This window comes from Lutra lutra, chromosome 11 (genome assembly GCF_902655055.1).
Source record: "Lutra lutra chromosome 11, mLutLut1.2, whole genome shotgun sequence".
NCBI classification, from domain to species: Eukaryota; Metazoa; Chordata; class Mammalia; order Carnivora; family Mustelidae; genus Lutra; species Lutra lutra.
The window spans coordinates 61,183,968-61,208,495 of NC_062288.1; the positions used below are offsets into that span (position 1 = coordinate 61,183,968).

Sequence of the window (24,528 nt, forward strand, 5' to 3'; positions counted from 1 at the left end):
TCCAGTCTCTTTCTCTCACACACCTAAGCAATCCCTTTTCCTGAAAGGGCACAGTTGGACCTACTGCCAAGTCTTTTGTGAGGATCCTTTACCAGACGAAGTCAGACAACCTCCTTCTCTTGACACCCTGCTTTGTGAGGGCCTGATGACCTATTTGGAACATCTCTATTTCTTTGAAGGGCAACCTCAAAAGCCCAGTGGACCCGTTAATCACTGTCCGTGGCTGGGGGTACTTAAATGCGGCTGGATGGGGCTTGCTAGGTGTTTTGAAGGTGTTTTAGAAAACACACCTTCTTGCAGGGTTAGGGACCATCAGCTCCAGAGTAACAAAGAACAATTTGGAGGGGAATGGAAGAAGCTCTCCAGAGCCTTTCTGGCATCCCAGACCCCCTTTTAGCTAGCATCGTGTCCTAGTGACCTCGCCTTCGCCCTCTGGATCCCCCACCCCGGCTGTCTTCGCCGCTCCTTAGCCTGGCCACCGTCAGCGAGACCCACCACCTTCTCCCCACTCACCACCCCGGGCTGCCTCCAAACCGTGGGGCAGCGCTGCGCCCGCCCCGCAGCCGGGCTTGCCCCACGCCCCCCGGCGACCTCCCCAGCACCTCGGGGTCCCGCGTCCCGGTCCAGCGTCCCCCCGCACCCCAACGCCCTGCAGTCCTCAGCCTCCTCTTCCAGCCCCAGTCGCAGAAGCTGTCAAGCCCGCGGCAGCTGAACCAGCCCCCCGAGCTCCCGCGTCTCCTCTCCTTCCTTTGTGTGCGCGCGAGCGGAGTTGGGGCGGAGGGAGAAGGGGGAGGTCGCTCTGTCTGTCTGGCTCCCGCCGCCTCTGCCCGGGCTGCTCGAAGTGCCGCTGGGGAGGCAGGAGCCCAGGGGAGGGTGCAGGAGCTGGCGGGGCGCCTCCGGGCCGCCCGGGCGCTGTGGTCCCAGCCGCGCGCGGGGGAGCGCGGACCACAGCTGGGGCTCGACTGGAGGCACGGTTAGTCCGCTCCCGCCGCCCCTCGGCCTCCCTCGGCTCCTACCTAGCCCCCGACACGCGGAGAAGAGCGTGCAAAGGCGCCGAGAGGGACGGAAACCACAAATAAATAGCGGCGGCAGCAGCGCGTCATCTGGTGGAGCAGGAAGTGCAGGCAGAGTCCGGAGGCTGGTGCTTTGCTGCGCGTCCCCAGGACTTTGCCATGGGCTGGGGGCCGCTAAGGCTGCGAGCGGTCGCGCTAGGGCAGCGGCGGCGGCGTCCGCTCCGGGGCTGAGCCAGCAGCGACGCGCGGGGCGCGCGGAGATGGCAGCGTCCAGCAACTCCAGCCTGTCCGGCTCCTCGGTGTCCTCCGGTGAGTTTCAGCCCGTCGGGCGCAGGCTGCCGCGCTGGCTCTCTCGCCCCCCGCCCTCGCCCCGCGCCCCGGGATGGGTAGAGCCTACCTGTGGCCGTCCTGCCCCCTCTCTCGGAGTGAGGGCAGGCGCCCGGTGGGACACTGGTTCGGTTTGCCAGCACCCGGGGCGCCCACAGCACCTCCGCGCCTGACATCTGACAGCGCAGAGGTGGAGAGCGGTGGCGCCCTTAGTGTGCGAACGCGAGGGTTCTGGAGACTTGGGGAGCAGCAGCGGGCGAGAAGCGAAAGGAGCAGGGCGGGCTCGCACTTTCTGGCGCAGCGGGAACCTGGGCTAGCGGGGCGCGGAAGGTTAGGGTGCCGCTGGGCGCCCGGGCTGGCTTGCGGTGCGGCGCCCGCCGTGCTGAATGCCCAAATCCAAGGAAGAGAGGAGAAAACCCCCGCTCCTCGCAGACTTGATTTTCTTTGTTTGTTTCAGAAATTAGCTCCGTGGAGACACAAGCTTGGGGCATGGTGTGAGATAGAAGTAATGAAGGGTTTCTGTGTTTCTGGTCCTGATTGAAGCGAGTTAGAGGAAGGAAGGTCGAGCCCAACCTCTGACAATTTGCCGGTTTACAAGTGTGTGTGAGCGTGTGTGTGTGTGTATGTGTGATTTTTTTTCCTATGTGGCCTCTTGGACATTTTCTTATAATACTCTCTAATTTTACTTTCCGGGCATACATTTTGTTTTCAAGTGTGGCTGAGCAAGGGGAGGGAGGGCTTCTTTCAGCTTTTTTAATGGTTGATCGGCAGGTCTGATGAAGAGAAAAAACTGCTAATGAGCCTGAAGGAATAGGAATCAATAGAAACAGACCCTCTGGTTTCTGAGTATGACAGGTTTCTAATCAGAATGATGCATTAGGTAGAATTCTTCTACCTCTCTGGTCCCTGAAAACTTTAATGACAAACCCTAAAGGCATAGCTGATAAGACATTTAGTGTAGTATACAGTCTTCCGGGGTCAAGAAGGTCTTGAAATCCTCAGGAAAATACTCAATATGTTAATATTGTATTAATTCCTATTGTGTGTGTGTGTGTGTGTGTGTGTGTGTTTTATTACAATCACCCAGACATTAAACTCTGAGAACAATCACCTGGTTGGGACCACTGGGCAACAAGCCTGTCATAAATAAGCCATATCTATAGATGTGTAACTAATTTAATCATAAATGCAAGGTGAGTTTGACTAAGGTACGATTGTGATGTGGCACAAGGTGATCCCTTGAAAGCCATCTGTTATCTTTTTTGGCAGGTTCAGTTCCTGGGAAATGGCACCTCCTTTTTTGATCACTGCCAACTAATCAAAAGCACAGTGTTGTTAGGCATATGATAGAGTTCAAGTTGCTGGTAGTAGCAGCCAATGGGGCAGAATAGTCATATCTTATTAAGAGCAGCAACAAGTTGACTGCCTGTGGTTTTAATTCTGAGAACTCAGCAAATGTTACAGCGTATTTTTAGTACCCCCAAACCACTGCTGCCGCTTTTCAATTCATTTTGGTTGACTAACATTGAATTTAAAATACAGTGATGTTGGCTTACGATTAGTATATGGTTAGCCCTCTCAGAAAGCTGCCCACTAGAAAAGGGACTGGGTGGGTGGAGAGGTGGCCACAGGAAAGAAGAATGGAAAAAACACAAGAAGGCCGTATTCTCACGTGATTTACTGATGGCATAAATTACAGATGCTGTGGCATCTCAACATTCAGATTTTGGTGTAGCTTAAGGAGCCTGATAGAAAAATTGAATTCGGACTTCAGAAAAATACATGGGTTTGAAGTCACGCAGTACGAGCTTTAGATGTTGGTAACTGCTTTGCAGATAGGATGGAGATGCTTATGATGGGTCTCCTTCCTGCTTGAGTTACCACTGTTTTAAATCCTAATGGGAACTGGGAAATTACGTGAACACCAAAATTCAAAAAAGTGGGCATGGGTATACTATTTGATGTGGATCAGACTGGCCTATGAGCTTATATTGCTTAATACACCAATTAGTCAGATGCTTTGTCTTGAAAAATACAAGAAGCTGTAGTTCTCTTTTTACGCACACTTACCCATCGTGTGGATCATGAATAATTCAGACAACACAAGCAATTCACACCTGTGAGAGGTGTTGGGCATTAAAGAATAGAGCCTGTTTGTTGTGGCAGCTGCGTTCTCCCAGGCAAAGGCCAGATTATATGAGAAAATAGGGCACTCTATCAACATATTAATCACCTTTTTCTGCATGGGGCCAATTATGTGCCCAGAAGTAAGTTTCTAAACGTCAGTTTCAAGGAGGCTGATTGAGGAACATATTTTTAGGATCCCTTCTAGTTCCGAAGTTCTGGGATTTTTGTTCTTGTGTTCTGGCTGCTCCCATTTACCAGTTGGGTAATTTGGAGTGAGTTGCTCAACTCTCCAAGCCTCAATGTCCTCATCTGTAGATAAGGCTAATGTTAATAACGGGACTTACTCATAGGAATGCTATGTGGTTTAAATGAGATAGAGTGTGTAGAGCAGTTAGCCCAGGGTGTGGCACTTAGTCAGTGTTTGGTGTTAATAAATTTTGCTCCTTTGAGGAATGACATAGAAGGTACTTCATGGCTCAGACTTTAGGTACAGAAATAAGTCCAACACACATAAAATTTGCCCCTTACATTGCATGTTAAATTTGATCTTGAGGTCTGAGGTCCATTAAATAAGCAGTCATTAAGTATATTTTAGGTTTCGGGCACTGTCCCAAGAGTTCGGAATGGAAAGATGAGTTAGGATCCTTTCCCTCACCGTCCAGCCACAGAGGCGGACGACAAATGGTAATCTATATTCCAGTTGGGTAAAATGACTTATGTGGAGGAGAGTGCGAGGAAGAGAGTGATTCCTTCAGTAGGCAGGAGTCAGTGGAGATGGCCTATCAGTTGGGGCTTAAAGGATGAGTGAGATATTTTTCCCAGATAGCAGGAAAGGCGTTTCAGGAAGAGGAAGAGCATTTCAGGAAGACCTCCAAGGGCTTAGAGGTGGGGAAGTCCATGGCCCAATTCTCAACTTCCTTTCTTAGATCTGCTGTTGATCCATTTTGAAGGTGCTATCTCTTCTCTGGACAGTTATACCTAGAGACCCATTAGCAGCATGGTGCAGAGAGGAGCTAGGTCACTTATGAGTGCTGCTGATGTAGATAGGAGGTTTTCTTTCCATTCGGGTAGCAGTGGGTTTGATGGAACAGCTCCCTGGAAGCCTTAGGACATACTTGGGCAATTGAGCAGGAAAGAAGGAACTGTTGATTCTGTAGTGAGTAGCATATGGAGAGGTGAACTAGAATAATATGGGTTAAACCTCTCTTAGAGGAATAGATGTGGAAGATTTAGGTTTGGTTGTGTTTGTACAGAGAGTAAAGATCTGATAATTCACTCAGTAGTAAACTCAAAGTTATCTGATTTTTCTGAGAATATGTTCTCACTTGCTGTTGTTGAACCACAACACCCAAGTGTGTCATTTATTCTGCATTACCAACTGAGACATAACAAATGAAATAATCAGGTTAAAATTAATTTTTAAATACATTTTCCAAGAACTGTTCGAAATTTTCTTCTGGAATATTCAATTATGTGTGGAAGAAATTGCTTTGGCTTTGTTTTAATGATAACTGCTAGTAATTAAATTTCACAATCACCTAGATTGGCAGGAAGGTTTGATTACGTTTATTATTTTAAATGGAAAAAAAAAGATTGCTATCCTTAAGCTTTTACTCTAGCCTGTGGTACTTGATTGTATTCTGAAATAAAGAGTGGTTGATTTGCAAAATAGTTTTGCTAATAATCATGGGCAATACTGGCTTTTATAATTGAAAGAAGAACTTCTTGCATTTTAGTGATGTGATTGCCAAATGGGTAATTTCACAGAGTAAAAAAAAAAGAAAGAAAGAAAGAAAAGAAATCAACTCAAGTAAAGTAATAAATAAAAAAGCTATGAGATGTTTTCCAGTAACTGAACAAGGTAAAAATTAAATATTAAAGGGACACCCAGGATAAGAAGTTGTTAAGATTTTGAGAATATTAAATGCACTGTATTATAGAAATCAAATCAACATAGATTTTAAATTACAATGCAAATGGAAAAAGGTAAAAATCAGTATTTATGTGTAGAGTCATCGAAAACTTAATTAGGAAAAGAACATTCCTAAATGAATTGAGGGATTTATTTCCCCAAATTTTATACAATAATAATGTGGGCCAAATAAATAATGCTATTTTCTGCTCTCATACCGGTTTGATCCTAGAAGTGATATATAGAAATTTTCATTACTCATTATTGGATGGTCAGAACCAGTGACATTTACAAATCTTTCATACCCCTAGATGCAGAAGGTTAAAACTGAACTATGATAATGCTGCCAGTGTGTAATTAGAAACTCCATGGATCTAATACTACAAAACAGAATATCTTTGTTGAAACAATCATTCAGGGAAGTCTACTTTTGGACCCCCAAATTATTCAGAAATATTCAATTTTGTGTAAAATAAAGATCTTTATCTTTGTTTTAGTGATAACTACTGGTAATTTAATTTCATAATCTCCTAGAGGGTCAGAATGATTTGATTACTTTTGTTATTTTAAAGCACCAAAAAAATTGTGATTTCCAAAAAATTGCAAATTAAAACAAAAATCGCAAAGCTGAAATTAATGTCCTGAAAGACATCATTCACTCAGATGAAGAGTGTTTTTCTTTGCTGTTATTCTGGTGACCTTCCCACACCTCATTTTAACTTATTAGATTTTTTCACTGCTTCTTTGTGGGAACCCAGATGAATCCAGTGATACAGAATCTGAGAGGACAGACTTTTCTTAAGCATGACTACCTGCTTGTCGGGTTTGACAAGGGCCCACTGATCGGTGTACTCTTGCTAAAATGCCACACCCTCCCCCCTTTCCAACAACCCTGTGAAGTGTTTTCAAAGACACTGCCATTTGTTCAACTTTTGGGGTACGCAAACACCGGGTATTTTTTGAGGCCAGTCCATGTGGGATTCAACTGGACAGTGTGTTCTCTGAGCTGCAACCTGGGGCTTGGCCCGGGTGTCAGCCTGCTGAAGGCCGTCTGCTGCTCTGCGGGAACTCCTGTTTTTGTGCAATGGTGAAAATAATCGGACACTGGGTTTGGAAAACCTATGCATGAGCAGTGTCACATTGGTATGTTTTGGAAAAGAGTTTTCTGCCAAGAGATCAAGATTCTTGCCAAGACAGTTAGAAGCAGAGAAAGAGAAAGGGACCTAGTGATAGACCTATGATTAATAGAGTCCATCTATCACCCACCCATCATTTATCTTTTATGAATGTATTCACATTTCATGACTCCTGATGTGTATCATTTAATTTTCAAAATGAATGACTTTCCTTCCTTCCTTTCTTTCTTCTTCTCTTCTTTTTACTTTTCTCACATGTTATTATGTTGGTCAGATTTCTATTTAGAATTTTTTTTTTCATCAACCCTGCATTTGGTCTTACTTGACTATTAGTTTCCAAATCCTCTAAGCAGCTTCCTGCTTCTCTCTCCATTTGCTGAGTGGGAATGGAAGCTGGTTTTCTGTTGCTTGCATGGATTCTGGTCAGGGGATCAGGATGGATACCCGTATCTCTAATGCAAGCTGGTTGGTGTGACAGAAAAAACTAATGTGTCTCAAAGTTACTAACAAAAGCAGAGGTTTATTTAAAGTCTGCATCACTAGAGGGAAATCCAGTTAGGAATGTGCTGGTCCCACAGGCAGTCTGGTCTGCAACCAGACCCATGTGTCTGTTCACTGGGATCTGAGGCTGAAGACTTGGCATGAGTGCACTGCCAAGTGACGATAAAACTTTGCAGCTCTGTACCCAGGGAGAGCCATCCACCAGCTGCTCGTGCAAATAGCCTGCGTTTCTCCTCATTTATTATTAATCGAACACCTTTGTGGGGTCCAATCTTTGAACAGTCTTTACAGCATGGTCTAATTACAGCCTTGCCTTGCTTCAGTAACTTGGCCTGTCCAAGTCACCCAACCTCAGCCATAAAAAGAGTTATTTCAGATCATCTGATGCCCAAGTTCCCATAGACATTCTCTAATAAAGGTGTTCAGTGAATAGCCTTATTTAAAATATAATCACCCAAGGCCAGAGGTTACGTTGATTAAGATTCCTGGAATTGAGACATTGTCTATGTATTTTGTGTGGGCTGCCAACCACCGCTTGCCTTGGTGGGCCTGCTGGGGAGAACACTTTTTCAAGAAAGGCTACATGCCACTTGCCTGGCAGAATCCACTAGATGTAGAGAAGCAGTCTACATCCTTGAGCTGGCAAGAAACCTCATGTTCCAAAATGTGTCTTCATTACATGTTGTAGGAAGAGCCCTAACCTCAGAGTCAGAAGATCTGGACACGGAAACCTTTGACCAAAGCACTGACCAGGGCACCTAAACCCTTAACTAGGCTCTTAAAGAGGCTTTAAGCCCTAACTATGACCCTTAAACCATTAACCAAAACTCTTGAACCCTTAGCGGAAGTTCCTAAATGGTTAATGTAGGCATTTAAACCAGATACTTACTTAACTAAGCCCTACAACTAGCTAATGATGTGACCTTTGGTGAAATCAGCCTTTCTGAGCTTTAAAACCTGATGTCAAACAGCAGATATAACAGCCTGTTTCCCAGAATTGACGTGAGCATTAACAGGGGTGATGGAAGGATGGCCTCCTATAGGCCTGGCTGTCCTATCTGCTCAGTAGATGCCGATACCTCCTCCTGCCCTGAACATCTTTGAGCTTCCGTTCTCTTGCTGCTTTTTTTGTTTTGTTTTGTTTTTAAGATTTTATTTATTTATTTGACAGAGAGAGTGAGAGAGAGCACAGGCAGAGGGAGCAGCAGAGGGAGAGGGAGAAGCAGGATCCCCCGCTGAGCAGGGAACCTGTCAAAGGGCTCCATCCGGACTTGAGATTGTGACCTGAGCCAAAGACAGATGCTTAACTGACAGAGCCACCCAGGCGCCCCTCTCTTGTCTTTAAACCAAATTTCTGGTGAATTTATCCCACACGGTTGTCATTCCTGAAGTATACTATTTGGGGAAAGGCTTAGTAAACTGGAAAAGCAGCTAGCAATCCTGAATGGTTTTTATGTCTCACTCTGTTTACATGGACTCCTCAGGGTATTTCTCTGAGGTAGACCACGAATCCCCTTTGCAAACAAAGGCATCGGTTCAGAGGGGGCACAGAGATTGGATTCCCGGTGCTAGGATTGGAGCAATGTCTCCTTCATTTCAAAGAGTAGGATTTTTTGTCTTGAAACCTAAAGAGTTCATTTTTTATTCTATCTCGTTTTTAAAGTGTCTGACATAAAATTTAAGGCTGAAATGCATGCTTGTTGTTAACAGAGAAAATACAGTAATACAGTTGTGCTTTATTTTGTTGCCCTTGGTGGTTATCCAGACCCACCTCCGATCTGACTAAAGTTTATTCTCACTAGCGTTAGGGACTGGGAGGTGTTACCAAGGGAATGGTCTGTAGTGAGATCCCCTAGGGGATTAGGCTTCTGGATATCAGTACTTAAGAACAGTCTCATGAGGTGAAGGGTATGTAAGTGTTCATCATATTAGTCTCGCAACTTTTCTAAGGTTTGAAAATGTTCCAAATAAAAGAAAAAAGATCGAGGGGGAGAAAAAAAGAATCGTTGTTACTTTGCATTCAATTGACTGTCTTCACGGGAGTCTTAAAAGCATTCCATTTTGTGTGTGCTCATCAAATCTTGTGATCCCCTTATGAAACTCTCAGATTCTAAATCCTCGGCCTGAAGACTATATATTTGTTAGCTTCTATCTTAAGTGAAAAGTACAGGAACCGAAATTACAGAAGGCGTTCTGGTAGAGCATATGCAACACTTCTTACCTGAGAATTTTTTTTTTTTCCTCCTGATCTGGTTTGACTTTACATTTCATTACAGGTTTCAAGGGAGGAGGGGACTTGTAGGTTGTTCTAGCAGATTCCAGAATTATATAAGTAAGAGAATCAGGTTCAGAGGAGCTCCAAGAACTGCCCAGAGCCGTTCAGCTAGTTGATTGTGGAGCTAGATCTGGAACGGACCTCTAGGACCCACATTTCTAGAATATTCATCCTCCATCCCCTTTTCTGGCTCATCCTAAGGAGTAGCATTATCCTTAGAGAATTTCTTACAGCTGGGTTTTTTTTTTCCCCCTTGTCTGGCTTCATGGAAGCTGTTCTATTTAATTATTTAATATTTTCAAAAAAGGAGTCATAAAGTGCTTTGTGTTTTATGTGAGCCTTGGATCTCAAGGCTGATGTTGTGCCAAGAGTGGCATAAAGATTTAAGTGACCTAGCCCCTGCCCTAACTATAGATAGTTGTGCTATCCAATACGGTAACCACTAGCCACACGTAGCTGTTTAAATTTCAAGTTTAAATTTAAATTTAAATAAATTCAGTTCCTTAGTTGCATGAGGCACATTTCAATGCTCAATAGCACCTGTGGTTGCTGGCTACCATATTAGACCATGCACAAATAGAACATTTCCATCATCCTGTGGAAAATTCTATTGGGCAGCCCTGGTAGACAGGGAAGGTGGTTCTAAGAGAGGGACATTACTCACGTAAAATTAATAAGCTATGGATAGCAACTTTGATAGAATGTTCTCCCATTCCTATATTTGTTATTCTGCTTAGGTTATATTTCACTAATTTTGCAAATTGACTTTTTTTTAAAGTTAATTTTTTTTTCATAACTTTGAGGGGGACTGTGGAATGACAGCTGGAGGATGATGTTGGGGAGAGTAATTAAATGTTTATAAACTCTTCTAGTCTTCAAATTGGATTCAAGCTTTTTAAAAAATGGTCTGTAGTTTTCCTAATGATAACTCCCATTTCTTTTTTTCTTTTTTTATTTTTTTTTAAAAGATTTTATTTATTTATTTGACAGAGAGAAATCACAAGTAGGCAGAGAGGCAGGCAGAGAGAGAGGAGGAAGCAGGCTCCCTGCTGAGCAGAAAGCCCGATGTGGGGCTCGAACCCAGGACCTGGGATCATGACCTGAGCCGAAGGCAGCGGCTTAACCCACTGAGCCACCCAGGCGCCCCCACCATTTCTTTTTTTAAAAAAAGTTCTACAGTGAGTTATAATTTCACCCTCAAAGAGAAAGAAAAACGCCCATGTCCAGAAGTAGTTTGGACCTTATAATTGTATCTCTTCCAAAACATCATAAAGAAAATAAGAAAATTGTGAATGTGTGGACTGAGGTTGCTAGTGGCATATCCAAGCTGTGCTATTTAAAGGAGATTTTCTACCAACTTGGCCATCAGCAAACCATTTGCCTAGAAGTATTTTACTACTGCAAAAGACCCACATATGGGGCAAAGCAAATCCATCGGTTTTTAGAATATAAGTTAGCTTTGGGAATCTTCAGCACATTTAATTGGAAGAAAATGTATGCAAATAAGATGCAGGAACATGACAGTTCCTAAGAAAAGGAAGCTGCCCTCCTCCTTGAACTTCTGTTACCATCTTCAAGTGCAACAAGCAAATGGAAAGGTAGATGGTATCTTTGAAGGGTCAAACAACTGTCAAGACAAAGGTGGAGGGACTCCTGGGTGGCTTAGTTGTTAAACGTCTGCCTTTGGCTCGGGTCATGATCCCAGGGTCCTGGGATCGAGACCCATATCAGGCTCTCGGCTCAGAGAGCCTGCTTCTCCCTTTCCTTCTGCCTGCTTCTCCCCCTACTGTGCTCTCTCTCCTCTCTGTCAAATAAATAAATAAAATATTCAAAAAAAAAAAAAAAAGAGGTGGATATTGAGGCCACTGGATTCAGATGTAATAGCCAGAGGTCCATGGCATGTATGGCTTAGTCCTTTTGACATAACTCAGATCATACGTTTAGGGCAGTGTGAATCACAGAATCACTTGGGTGGGTGATCACCTCTATAATTCTTTTCTCATCAGAGACCGTGTACCTCAACTTCCCCTTGTCCTCTGTACCCTCAGAACTGTCTGGGCACTGGGTTCTTTAAGGAAACAAAACCTGCATTCCTTATTTATTTGATATATTGCACACAAACAAAATAAAGTGCTTTTTCTTTTTTTTTTTATTACCATGTTGTTTATTCCAGGCTCGATTCATTAGTAGTCAGAGAGGCAGGCAGAGAGAGAGGAGGAAGCAGGCTGCCCGAGGAGCAGAGAGCCTGATGCGGGGCTTGATCCCAGGACTCTGGGATCATGACCTGAGCTGAAGGCAGACGCTTTTTAACCCACTGAGCCACCCAGGCGCCCCTGCTTTTTCTTTTTTTAATGATTTATTTATTTGAGAGAGAGAGCGAGCATGAGTAGGAGGAGGGACAGCTAGAGAAGGAGAGAGAATCCTCAAGCAGACTCCCCACTGAGCTTGGAGGCCATCATGGGGCTCAGTCTCACAACCTAGAGATCATGAGCTGAGCCAGAATCAAGAGCCAGCCACTCAACCGAGTGAGCTACCCAGCTGCCCCTAAAGTGCTTTATCTTAAATAATTTTGCTTCTAAGGAATACACCAAGAGATCAATGTTTGGGACAACAAGGAAACAGGGAACAGGGAGTACGGTTTGAAGGGTCAGTTTTCTGCAGCAGGTACTAGTGTGTGTGCCTGCAGCACTGGCCTCCAACAGTCAGACCTATAAGAATCTCAAGACTGAGCCCTGTACTGCCTTATCTGGTAGCCACGTGGGCTGTTCAGCTCTTGAAATGCTCCCAGTGTGACTGGAGATTCACTGCCAGGGTTTGAAGACTCGTACAAAACAAAAAGAACATAAAATATCTCATAAATAACCTTGTTATATGGGTTATACATTGAGATGATAACATCCTTTGGATATTAGGTTAAAGAAAAGATATTGTAATAATCAATCTCACCTGATTACTTAAAAATATTTAATGTGGTGGCACGCCTGGGTGGCTCAGTCGGTTAGGCGTCCGACTCTTGATTTTAGTTCAGGTCGTGACCTCAGGGTCGTGAAATTGAGCCTGTGTCAGGCTTCGCACTGAGCAAAGTCTCTGCTTAGGATTCTCTCTCCCCTTCTCCCTCTCCCCTTCTCCCTGCTCATGCTCTCTCTCCCTCTCTGGAATAAATAAATAAATACATAAAATCTTAAAAAAATTTAACATGGCTACTAGAATATTTAAGATTAGAGATGTGGCTCACATCATACTTGTATTGGACAGCCACCGGTCTGGGAGTCCCTAGTGAGGATGTTCTAGCCTTTCTCACAGAATTCACCACACAAATCCTGCTGATTCACTGCTCCATGGCTCCCGTCATTGCAGCCCTGTACACTCTCTCAGCCTGAAACACACCCTCCCTTCAGCGTGGCCCGGTTCAGCCCCCACTCGCAGGTCTGTGTTGTCTTACTGCCGGACATGGAGAGATGTCCTTCATTTTTGCTGGGTGTGTACAGAGATTTTGACATGAAGTAAAATAAAGAAGGACAGATTGGAACTTCATCAGATTCTTGTTGATACAGGTTTTGTGCTTTGTTTTAAGGCTTTACTGTCATTCTAGACTTTACATATTTACTTGTTAGATTTGTGGGCACTCCTCCTCCAAAGAAAGCCCGTAATGCTAGGAAGTTGGGTAGAAAAGTTAACAGAACAAGGGACACAGTTTTCTCCTGACCTGAGTAGGAAATTCTTTTTTTTTTTTTTTAAAGATTTTATTTATTTATTTGACAGAGAGATCACAAGCAGGCAGAGAGGCAGACAGAGAGAGAGGAGGAAGCAGGCTCCCTGCTGAGCAGAGAGCCTGATGCGGGGCTCGATCCCAGGACTCTGAGATCATGACCCGAGCCGAAGGCAGCAGCTTAACCCACTGAGCCACCCAGGCGCCCCATGAGTAGGAAATTCTTATCTGATAATGCTTGTACCAAGGCTTTTGCCACGAATATGCATATGTGTATAAAACATGTCTATGTGTGATATATGTCTGTGTTGCACACATATATGTCTGTATTTATGTGTATATGTATACACAGAAAGCAGAAGTGGATTAGGTTTCAAACAAAAGTTATTTCCAAACCAAATACAGAATATACAAGCTAATATCAAGGGAAAAGCAAAGTCAAGCCTAGCATTACTTTTAGTAATGAAAAAATTCACTTGGGATTATGCTAATGATGTGTAGATATTAATACACATAATTTGGCTGCCTAATATTGATTTAAGTTGCTCATTCAAATTCACCTTATTATAGAAAAATTAGCCATTTTATTTTATAGTGTTTGTCCCTACAGACAGCGAAACCGTTAAGCCATGTTTATTGGGTAAATAACACTATTTTGCTGACTTTCATATGCAAAGAGAACATTACCGTGTCTCCCACAGGAAGTGCCCTATGAGTTATTACTCTCTGGCTGATTAGTTCAAGCCAGGTGTCCTCTCTGTTATCTCCCTCATGATCATTGTCCAAGGTTGAAGGTACTGTCCATGGTCAGGGCACAAAAGTTTTTTCTCCTTTGTGATGTTAATATGTCCAAGGCTTGAACTTGATCCACGTGAGAGCCCTATGTTTGTTTTAAGGACCGAAATTAACCCACATGCCTTTTTTCCCAAATATGAATTCTTCCTCAGAGAAAAAAGCAATTGACAGAGGCTTTCCAACTCTCTTGAAATAATACCAGATTAAGATTAGGAACATAACCACAGCAAATCTTAGGCAATTACCAATGGAAGACATGATTTGGAATTAGACAATGTAATTTGTCATAAGAATGTAATAATTGCCAGAGTACTTACTTAGTTCAGCGTTCTAACCCCAGTAATAGCACTAAGGGGTATTTTGTAAAAACGCTCAGCAGCCTTTCAAGGAAGAGATGCCCTGCAGACATTTTACTTTTCATAAATAGCTGATGTAAATCTGTCATTCAGGAATTCATGTAGACATGTTTCTGAGAGCATATGTAGTTTCAGCTTGTGGTCCTCCTCATAGCAATGAGTTCCTTCCATTTTCCACCCCTAGAGTGGACTGGTATTTCTTTTTATTGCTTTATATTTCACTCTCCGAAACTTATTTCTAACATCCATTCTTGGGTTTTGTAAATTAATGTGGGTTCATTGGAACCCTGGACTTCAAGAGGGGTGTTGTGTGTCAAGTGTGGGAAGCTGGCCCAAATACCAGCACCAACTGGCTATGGTAATTTGGTCCCCTCTGAATTTTCTGGTCCATAAAATGGGCTAATACTTGTGAAAGAAACTTGACAATTGAAAACTTGTGAACAAAACTTAAGACTCTTTGGTCTACTAAGTTTCATTCTTCAATAGATGCTCTATTGGTCCCTTTTTGGGGTGATAAACAATCACTCAGAGTTCATGATTGTCTAATATAACTTGAAAAATCTCCTCTGAATATATTACCTTGCTCTTCACCAGCCTTTCAAAACCTTGACGTGTAAGTCCATCGGTTTAGAATTTCTCCATTTAGTGTAAGATTCCTCTGTGCAACCCACTTTCCCATAAACATTTTAAATTAGCCCAGACGAATCTCTCCTCCAAAGAGACACCATTGTTTATACTTTCTGGTCCAGAGGAGTGGCTCTTTTTTAAATTAAATTTGATGTAATAGCCAACCTATGCAAGTAAATCTCTGCAACAGACATGGAAGTTAGAAAGCACAGCAACAGAACTCCCTTCTCCCTTCCCTCCCCTGTCTTCTTTCACGCCCTTCCTCCAAAAGTAACCACTATGAATGTCCTGTTTACTATTACCTTGGTTTTCCTTCTTTAAACGATTTAAAGAAATAATCCAAAACCCATGCTTCACAAAGACAGATGTTTCTGTGTGTTTTGCTCACTGCCGATCTCCAGTACTTAGAACAGTATCTCGCATGCAGGAGGCAGTCAGTAATTGTTTAGTGAATGAATTTGTCTATATCCCAAACAATCTATCATAAGAATGCTGCTACAGCCCCTCCTTTATCTCTTACATGTAAATTAGTTCTATAAGGGCATCATCACCGGTTCACATTAGACATACACCTTTAATGATTTTTAGAAAATTAGGTTTTTTTTTTTTTTTAATTCATAATACAGATTGTTTGCACTTAGGTGAAATAGGAGACTCCCAACAAAATCCCATGGACTTCTCTGGACCAGGACCACTTCTTAAACTTGATTTTAGTTCTCAAGTACTTTTTAGGAGTGGATAACCACTCAAGGAGCATAAGTAGTAAAGCTAGAACTGAGCAGGGAGAGCTACAGAAAAAATTTTAGAAAGCGATACGGTGCATGTGCTGCAACAGGGGTGAGCCTTGGAAAGGTTATGTGAAGGAAGCCAATTACAACAGATCAATAAGTATATGATTCCACCCATATGAAATATCCAGAATAGGCAAATCATAGAGGCAGAAAGCAGATAGGTGATTTCCTAAGGCAGGGAGGACTGGAGGGAACCTGGAGTGACTGCTAATGAGTATAGGTTTCCTTTTGGTGGTGATGAAATTGTCAGAAACTGACTGTGGTAATGGTTGCACATCTCTGTAATATACTAAAATTCATCTAACTACACTTTTAAGCAGGTGAATTGTAGGGTATGTAAATTCTGTCTCAGTAAAGCTGTTATTTACAAGAGACAAAAAAAGATGGATAGAATAAGGCTGAAAGGGGGAAAAGGTTGTAAAGTGAACAGACTTGATCCATACATCAAGTTTTCCCTGATGGATACTCATAATTAGGAGACATTCATTACATAGTCATTGAGAACACATGGGGTACACCCTCCTCTTCCCATTTTTATTTCCACAGTTGTCTTTCTACTGATAGCCCCCGACCCCCTCAGAAGGTTCCACAGAAACGTGTCCTCTATGATTGGCTCCCATGGTCAGCTCGACAATGCCTCCTTCCCCAGTGACCCCAAAGGCTGGTGTCCTCCCTCTGGCTGAGGAATGAGGGCCAGCAGCAGGTCTTCTCTGCTGATGCTGGACAAAGCAATTAGTGCATTTCTCATGACTAGTTAATTAGATTTTTGCACAGCTTTTCAAGCCCTGGGCACAACTCTTACACGCCGTCAGTACAGAACGCGAGTCATCCAGGAACCCAGTTTCCTACCATGTAACCTGGATACTGCAGAGTTTAATAGTACAGTGGTGCCTCTGTGGCTGCCTCCAGATGCCCCCACTGGGTGGATGCATGTGCAGACGTTTCCAGGGGCATCACCTGCTGGCTCTTTTATTGTTTCTAATCAAAGAATGGGCACCCTTTGATCAGGTCAGATCACAGCACTGTACTCTTAGTACTGTAAATACTTCGTTAGAAAGATGACACAGGTGCCATTGTCTCAGATGTTCTGATAGTGCTTACTTTAACCGTGAACAAGTAAAGAAACATGCGTTTGATTAGATATGATTTAAAATATGAGTATTTCAAATATGAAGTTTTCCAGAACCACATAGAGTTCAGGATAATGAATCCAATCAATAAGCATTTGGAAAAGTAGCTGCTGGCTTTGGAGGGCCAGGTGTGGGAGAAATCCCTCTCCTCGCCCTGCGAGTGTAGTGACTCCCAGAATAAGATACTTTCTGCTGGTTGGAGGAAGATCTGGCTCTGGCGAGGAGCTTGTGGAGATAAAAATCGGCATTTTGGGGGAATAGAGTCCCTGTGTGGCCACTTCCACGGGCAGCCTTCAATCTTCAATGGCCTGTAGGAGTTTATAGCAAGGCTGGCTCCCCTTCGAACTGTTCATGTCTTGTCCTTACTCCTCATGGGACAGCAAACATAGGCACCCCCACAAAGTACAAACAGATGCCTATACATGCGAGCGCGAAGGCAAGGCAAGTACTGAAACATCCTCTTCCCTGAGGTCTCATTTCTAGTCTTTTCCTGGCACCCAGGACAGGAAGTGGGTATGCACTACAATGAATTTGTTGTTCCGTGTCCTCCCTCGGGGGAAACTCTGGCTGCCTTGTGTTCCCTACGACAGCAGCACAAGGCGGCCAAGGTATTGTGCCAGGTGTTGGCCTCTGCACCTGCTCTCACCTATCACTGCGGGGATGGATTTCATTCCGGGCCCCTCCCACAGCAGTCCCGCTTTATCCGCGGTTTGGCTTACCCGTCATCCACCGCGCTCAGGAAGCGGCTTGTCTGTCCTTTTTCTGATGAATCAGCGGGAGGTTGGCGGTAGCCTAACTCTGCCCCGCCGTGCCTAAGTCATCTCATCCCGTGCGCATGTCTTCACCTCTTACCATCCAGGAAAGAAGAAGGGTGAGTAGAGTGCAATAATTTTTGGAGAGAGACATCACGTTGACATAGCTTTTATTACAGTATATTGTTATAATTTTCTCTTTCATTAATTGGTACTGTTTTTAATCTCTTACCGGGCCTCATTTATAAATTGAACTTTATCGTAGGTTTGTATGTATGGGAAAAAAGCAGTATGGTTTATTTCTCTGCGGATTTAGGCACCCACTGAGGGTCTTGGAAGGTATCCCCCACAACTGTTGGGTAAGGGGGGGGCGCTGTACTTTCGAATGCCACAGACCAAGCTTTCCCTAACAAGAGGTGCTGTCATGCAGCTTTTCTCATGCTAACACCAACATGCCTAACACATTCATGCCTCCTCACTTCCGCTGTAGAACGTTCCAGGGTGCAATTATTGTATGGGTTAGGATGTTTCTGCTGCAAATACAGAAAGCCCTGAAAAGAAGTGGGAGGTAGGATAACCAAACACTATGGCGTCTGACTGTCGGCTTCTCTGCAATTCTCTTGGCTCTGTCCTCTTGGTGGAGGGCCTTTGTCCTTAGTTTCCCTCTCCTTTTGGTGTTAAGATGAGAGAAGCACTACCTGGCATCATAGTTAGAAAGAGTAAAGGAGTACAGATTTCCCCTGCTGTCAGAGAGTAGATGTCCTATGAAATCTTTTGTAAGCCACAATGACATAAAGCGAAAAAGCATTTACCATTAATTTATATGGGAAGATTTGTGAGCATTCCCAGACTCAGGAAATAAACCTCTCTTTGACTTTTTTGATACCTTAGAACACATCTTGCTCACGGATATACAAAATAAATCAAGATAAAACACAGAGGCTCACAGACACCATTCAAAGCTATCTGGTTAGATGCTGAGTATAGTTTTTGGGGACGGAACTTGGTGGGACCACACTCGCTGCTGGGGTTCCACACTGCCTTTATAACTGCTCACTGCAAAACCTATGCTGAATGCTATCTGTGCTTTTCACATCTTTTTTTTTTTTTTTCTTTTTTGCAACAGCTAAAATCCTTTTTGGGTTTCTTTTGGTTAGTGAAAATGTAGGTTAATGTGGGTCTTTTGTAAAAGAGAAGTGGTGTAAGGCAAACTTTTGAACAACAGGGGATACCTGTAATCTCTTTCTCCTGACTATGTGAAAAGTGAGAAAACCTTTCTCAGAAACTCCCCTTCTCCTAGCCAACTTCCCCTTGCCTCCTGGGTCACAGTTTGGTCACATGCTTATATGCAAGGCAGTCCCTGGCAAGGAGACTAGGATTTCCCTGATGCTGTCTGTCTAGTCTTGACCTCCTTCCTAGAATGGGCATGGGACTAGACTCTTCCAAAGGGGTGAGAACACCTGAACAAAACAGGGTTCTGTGAAGGAGGACAGAGGATTCAAGAGTGTCTGGCAAAGTAATGTCACAAATGTCCTTAGCCTTTGGAATCTCTAAGGCCACCACAGAAATACTGAGAGTTTTAAGAAACCTGGCCTCTCCCACCAAAGGACTTACTATAGTCTAGTTGAGAACAAAACAACTGGTGAACGTATTTAGTCTGTAGTAATATTCACTTCGTGACCAAAATGTTTCTGCTTCCCTTCCAAATTAAAGTGACTAGCTTTTACCAATGCCTTGCTTTCTTTGGTTAGTGCCTTATGAATTGAAGCATTTTGTTTTATGGTTATGGAAAAATACAGAATGATTCTAGATAGATTCCTTAGCTCTGATGAAAAGTTGGACAGTGAGGATTGAAGGTTTTGATTCTTTTTTTTTTTTTTTTTAGATTTTATTTATTTATTTGACACACAGAGATCACAAGTAGAGAGAGAGGGGGAGGCAGGCTCCCCGCTGAGCAGAGAGCCCGATGCGGGCTCGATCCCAGGACCCTGAGATCATGACCTGAGCCGAAGGCAGAGGCTTAACCCACTGAGCCACCCAGGTGTCCTGAAGGTTTTGATTCTTGACTGAATTTACCATCCCTGGGCCTGGTGTAAGTTGGACTGGTTTTATTAGAAATTCAGGGAATAATAGTAGATAATTCAACCGCTCCTGGTTGCTATGGCAAGGAATTCTTCAAGCTTTCATTTATGAGAAATAGTGATCATTAGGAGCTCTTTGTTTTTAAAACAGAGAGCCCTGCAAATTGTCAAGGCTTGAGTGGAACAAATAGATGATTGGCACCTAATTGGAGAAAGAATCTCAGGTTATTTCTGAAGAAACAAGACCAGGCAGACGGCTTTTGGAGAGCAGATTCCTGTTTGTCATTTTTATGGCAGGCCAGAGTGTGTAAAGATCACTGGACAAGGAGCCATATGACCCCGGTCTATGGCAGTTCTGGCTCAGCATTTGCTTTTCATATGGCCTGGGGCAAATTACATTATCATTTTGTAACTTTTTGATGCTCGACTCTAGAATTATTAGGTTGAACCAGATCATCTTGAGGGTCTTGAAAATTTTATGATTTTCTGACTCTGCCTATTTCTTCTTGCTGATTTATAGTGCATTGGTGGGATCCCCAAGGGAACAAGCCTCCCCCCACCCCCAATACACATTGTTCACATAGCAATTCCCACTGGCACCATTTGTAGTAGGCACCCCGGTGTAAGACATCACAACTACTGGGGGTCTGTGCTGCACTCACATTTCAGCCCTCTGTCTCTGAGTAAGCCGGGAGATTTTCCAAGGGTGCTCCAGGTTAATATTAGACAAGCCTTTTGGAATGCGACTCACACTAAGAAATACATTTTATATCACAGGCCAGCATACACACATACCATGCATGGACACACACAATTCAGCATATATTTATTGAGTGTTTTTACTTGTCCTAAGTGTTAGAGAGATTATTGCAGTGAACAAAAGAGACCAAAAAAATCCTGCTTCTTGTGAAGTTTCTCAGTACAGAGATGATAAGCAAAAGAAACTATAGATTACGTATAGTTATAGAGTACGTGTAATCTGTCCAATATGTGCATCATAATTTTATGTAATAATGATATAGAAAATTCAGTTTGTATAATATGTTTGACGGTGATAGATTCTGTGGAGAAAAACAAAGAAGGAAGGGAAATAGAAAATACTGGGGTGGGCGTGGGACCTGAATGCACATTGTGTGGTCAGGGAAGGTCTTACTGAAAAGCTGACATTTGATGGTGAGGCATCCAGCTGGCAGATCTCTGGAGGAAGAGCATTCCAGACAGAGGGCAATTCCAGATGTCCGGCTGCGGGAGTGTGCCTGGTGTGTTCCAGGAACAGAAATAAGGTCAATAAGGCTGGGGTGAATAAGAGGTCAACAGAACTGGGCAGCAATGGGTGACAGATCATGGTGGGTCTTGTAGGGCATGGTAAGGACTTTGGATTTTGCACTGAGTGAGCTAAGCTGTCCCTGTAGGGTTCGAGAAGAGTGACATGATTTGACTTGGGTTTTAACACAACCACTCTGGCTACTACAGTGAGAGCTGACTAAACGCAAACATGCAGAGACACAAGCCCAGCAAACAGGGCATCTCCCTTCCCATGTGATGTGCTCTGATCTTTTCTTTTCTATTGCATTTGAATTTATTCATCTAAAGACTGATCAGGGCCCACGAATTGATTTCAGAGTCTGCTAAAGGGTAGCAACTGGCTATTTGAGAAGCAGATTATAAATTGGCCCAGAACCCCTAGATGTGGTAGATTGTGTTTCCTTGCTCAAGGCATGGTTATGGCGTACCTGGCACCCAATGGAGGCCTCATCTTCGTATTTAATCACAGTTTTCAAGGGGCTTTTGTTATTTATTTATTTATTTATTTTTTTTTTAGCTTACACCGAATAGCACTATTTTATTGAATGATCACTTAAAAGTTTCATCTTTTCCTACAATACATATCTTAAATAACCTTTCCTAGAGAATATTTCAAATGTATTTAACATAAAGAGAAAAGTATAATGAGCATCCCATTAACCGACTTCAACAATTATCAGTTTCCATCAGGCCTTGTGTCCTCTAAACTTCACCTGCATCATTTGGATTATCTCGAAGCAAATCTCAGGTCCAATATAACTTCATCTATAAATATTTCCGTTGGTATCTTAAAAGACAGGGAAGCTTTCTTAAAAAAATGTGTCACGTTACTATTAGTCTAACCTTGCATGCGCGCACGCACACACACAAACACACACATATGCACATGCTCGCGCCATATACTTACACTTATTTCCCTCCTCAGAATAGTGAACACAGGCACTGCTGATCAAACTAAATTCTCCCTTTTAGTTTGATCAGCAGTGCCTGTGTTCACTATTCTTTTTTTTTTTTTAATTTTTTTTTTTTTTATTTGACAGATAGAGATCACAGGTAGGCATCGAGGCAGGCAGAGAGAGAGAGAGGAGGAAGCGGGCTCCCTGCCGAGCAGAGAGCCCGATGTGGGGCTCGATCCCAGGACCCTGGGATCATGACCTGAGCTGAAGGCAGAGGCCTTAACCCACTGAGCCACCCAGGCGCCCCTGTGTTCACTATTCTGAGGAGGGAAATACAAGTAGTTTTAATGAAAGGAAGCTGTGGTCATACTTTTTGGCTCCCGATTCTGTAGATGGTGTTTCTAGATACCCCCAAAGCCTCTATTTAAGAAATACTTTCTTACTTTCAAAAACGAGTCATTTTCATCCTGTTCCCCTTTTGTACTTTCATTTCTACTTAAATATGGGCTCCTTTTCTGTGGCTCTTGAGTAATCAATGGCAAGCAGCTTGAGAGAAGGCCCTGGGTCTCACCATCTTTGTACCGCCCAGTGGCTTGACATGATTCCTGGCACACCACAGCCCTCACATTTGTGTTACTGTTTTACTTCCTTTCTAAGTGAAGGATTGGAATAACCTCCCCTCAGCCCTCTGGCCCGTCACTCCTTTGGTCATATGTTGTAAAACCTGACTTTTCTAGGAAATCTCTACCAGGATGGAAAGCTTTCTGGATCAGAAAGTCTTGTTGACAGAAGCCTTCAGGTTAATGTCAATGCTTACAGAGCACTTTTTGTCTCTTCTATTCCCTGCGTTTGTTATCCTCAATCAACAGGGTGTGGTGTTTGTCTTCCTTTGGTATCTACCCTAATCTCCACCAATTTATTGACCAGAGACCAATTTGATATGAGCTACATTACTAAAAACATGATCATTTCTGAATATATGTAATAGTCATAACTTCAAATGGAGGTAAATAAATATTTCTATGTTTGAATATACACTATGTACTAATGCTGTGTTGAGTATCCCTTATTTACCTAATTAGTTAACCAAATATTCTATCTATAAAATTGGTAAGGTAAGCGGCAGCATTCTGAGTCTTAGTCTTCTCATCCTTGCTTTCTCCTTCCTTTTTCCATTCTCTTTTCCATAAAAATTGAGTGCATATTTGATGCGGGCCACCATGCATGGCTCTGGTGTCATAATGGAATAGGAAGCAGCCTCCTTGTATTTCTTGCTTAGAGTGTGTCCTTGGTGCATTGTCACTCCATAAAGGCAGGGACCCTCAGATCACCAGCGACTAGCAGAAGTTCTGCCACTTTGCAGCTTTTTAAAAGCATGGGGTTTTTTTTTTTTTTTTGGATGAAGAACTATATGAATGGAGTCATAGGCCTCATCAAAAGGTATTTACAGTCCAAGGTGTGGTCGTGAATGTGGACTTTGTGGCACTTTGCAGAACTTGTAAAGTCATTCTCTGTTACAAACATTTATAATTAGAAACACTTCCCTTAAGTTGCTACCCCTCCTGGCCACTGTCTTCTGAGTGTCTTGTACCCTCTTAAAGATGCCAGAAGTTCTGCATGGGGATCCTTCAAACGGGGGTACTGGTCTGGCCTCTAACCTGAAAACAAGACGGAAATGGGAGGCTGCCCATTGCACTCACTATCTCTCCTACATACACAGTCTGCTAGTTGGGGCACTTCCAGGTTCTCATTCTCCCTGCTTCTGAAATGTCATGGTCTCAGGAGGCCTATTGGATGTCCTGATTAAGGTTCTTGTTTAGCCTGGAGGCAGGCCTGTAGTTGTAACTTCTTACCATGAGGAAAGCATTTTTTAAAACCAGCACACGAGTCAGTCTGTTTCCCAAAGCTTTTTCTTCTGAGTTACAGTTTTATGGGTATCCTGTGCCAGGAGACATTTACTACTGGTTAAGCAGGAATTAAAAATACTTGTTGCTATGTCATTCCAAGGATTTGCTGTGGTGAAAAGTAATGTCTTCAGTGTGTGTGTGTATGTGTGTCTGTGTGTGTGTGAATATCTGTGTTTAGGCACATGCCCGGGTGGGTCGGCAAGTTGCTGTGTGCGTGCACAAGTGTGTGTTTGTGTCTGTCTAGGGCTGTGTGTGTCAGCATATGTGTGCGTCTTTGTGGGATGTGGGACATGTGGGTGTATGTGTTTGTGTCATAAGGCAGATTCAATTTACAAGGGAATGAACACATTCAGAGGACCATAACCCTATGGGACAAGGTTTTAACTACTATCTTCTCTTCCGGTTTTAAATTATTTACTCTTTTTCCTTAAGTGACTGATGTTGAATCTGAAAGAGTTCTTTTAGAGGTTGGAAATGATATCATTTAACATTTTAATGGTTATGTATAATTAATCTTACTATGTAAACCAATTATTTTTAATCCCCAGGTGAAGTTTGTAGCTGAGCCTACATATAATTCTCCAGGTATGATGAGTGACAAGATGTAGAATCAAAATTTCAGAGAAGCAACTCTTTTGGGGGGCGGGAACATCTTTTTTTTTTAAAGACATTTTAGTTGCTTGGAAGAGTCCTTGTAGATTTCCCTCAAAATTAAAAAAGCAAGAGGAAGAGGAAATTACAATTAATAGTCTTCAAATTCCAATTAATCTCTCAAATAGTGATTAATTTCCAGAGACACGGAAACTCTGCAGTATATCTGAGAGGAAGGAAAAGACAATTAGGGCTGGGGAAATTGGTAGAGGACACTCGGGTAGGTGGAGGTCCCAT

The 24,528-nt window shown here is 43.1% G+C and overlaps 1 protein-coding gene across 1 annotated transcript in view; it reads left to right on the plus strand.

The window, feature by feature from the left end:
- The first annotated feature begins 705 nt into the window (after positions 1–705).
- CHN2 (chimerin 2) overlaps positions 706–24,528 on the plus strand; it is a 295,574-nt gene continuing 271,751 nt past the window's right edge. The window contains exon 1 of the mRNA XM_047694769.1: positions 706–1,322. Within this exon, the coding sequence (XP_047550725.1) occupies positions 1,274–1,322 (49 nt within the window). The 5' untranslated portion in view covers positions 706–1,273. The remainder of the gene's footprint in view (positions 1,323–24,528) is intronic.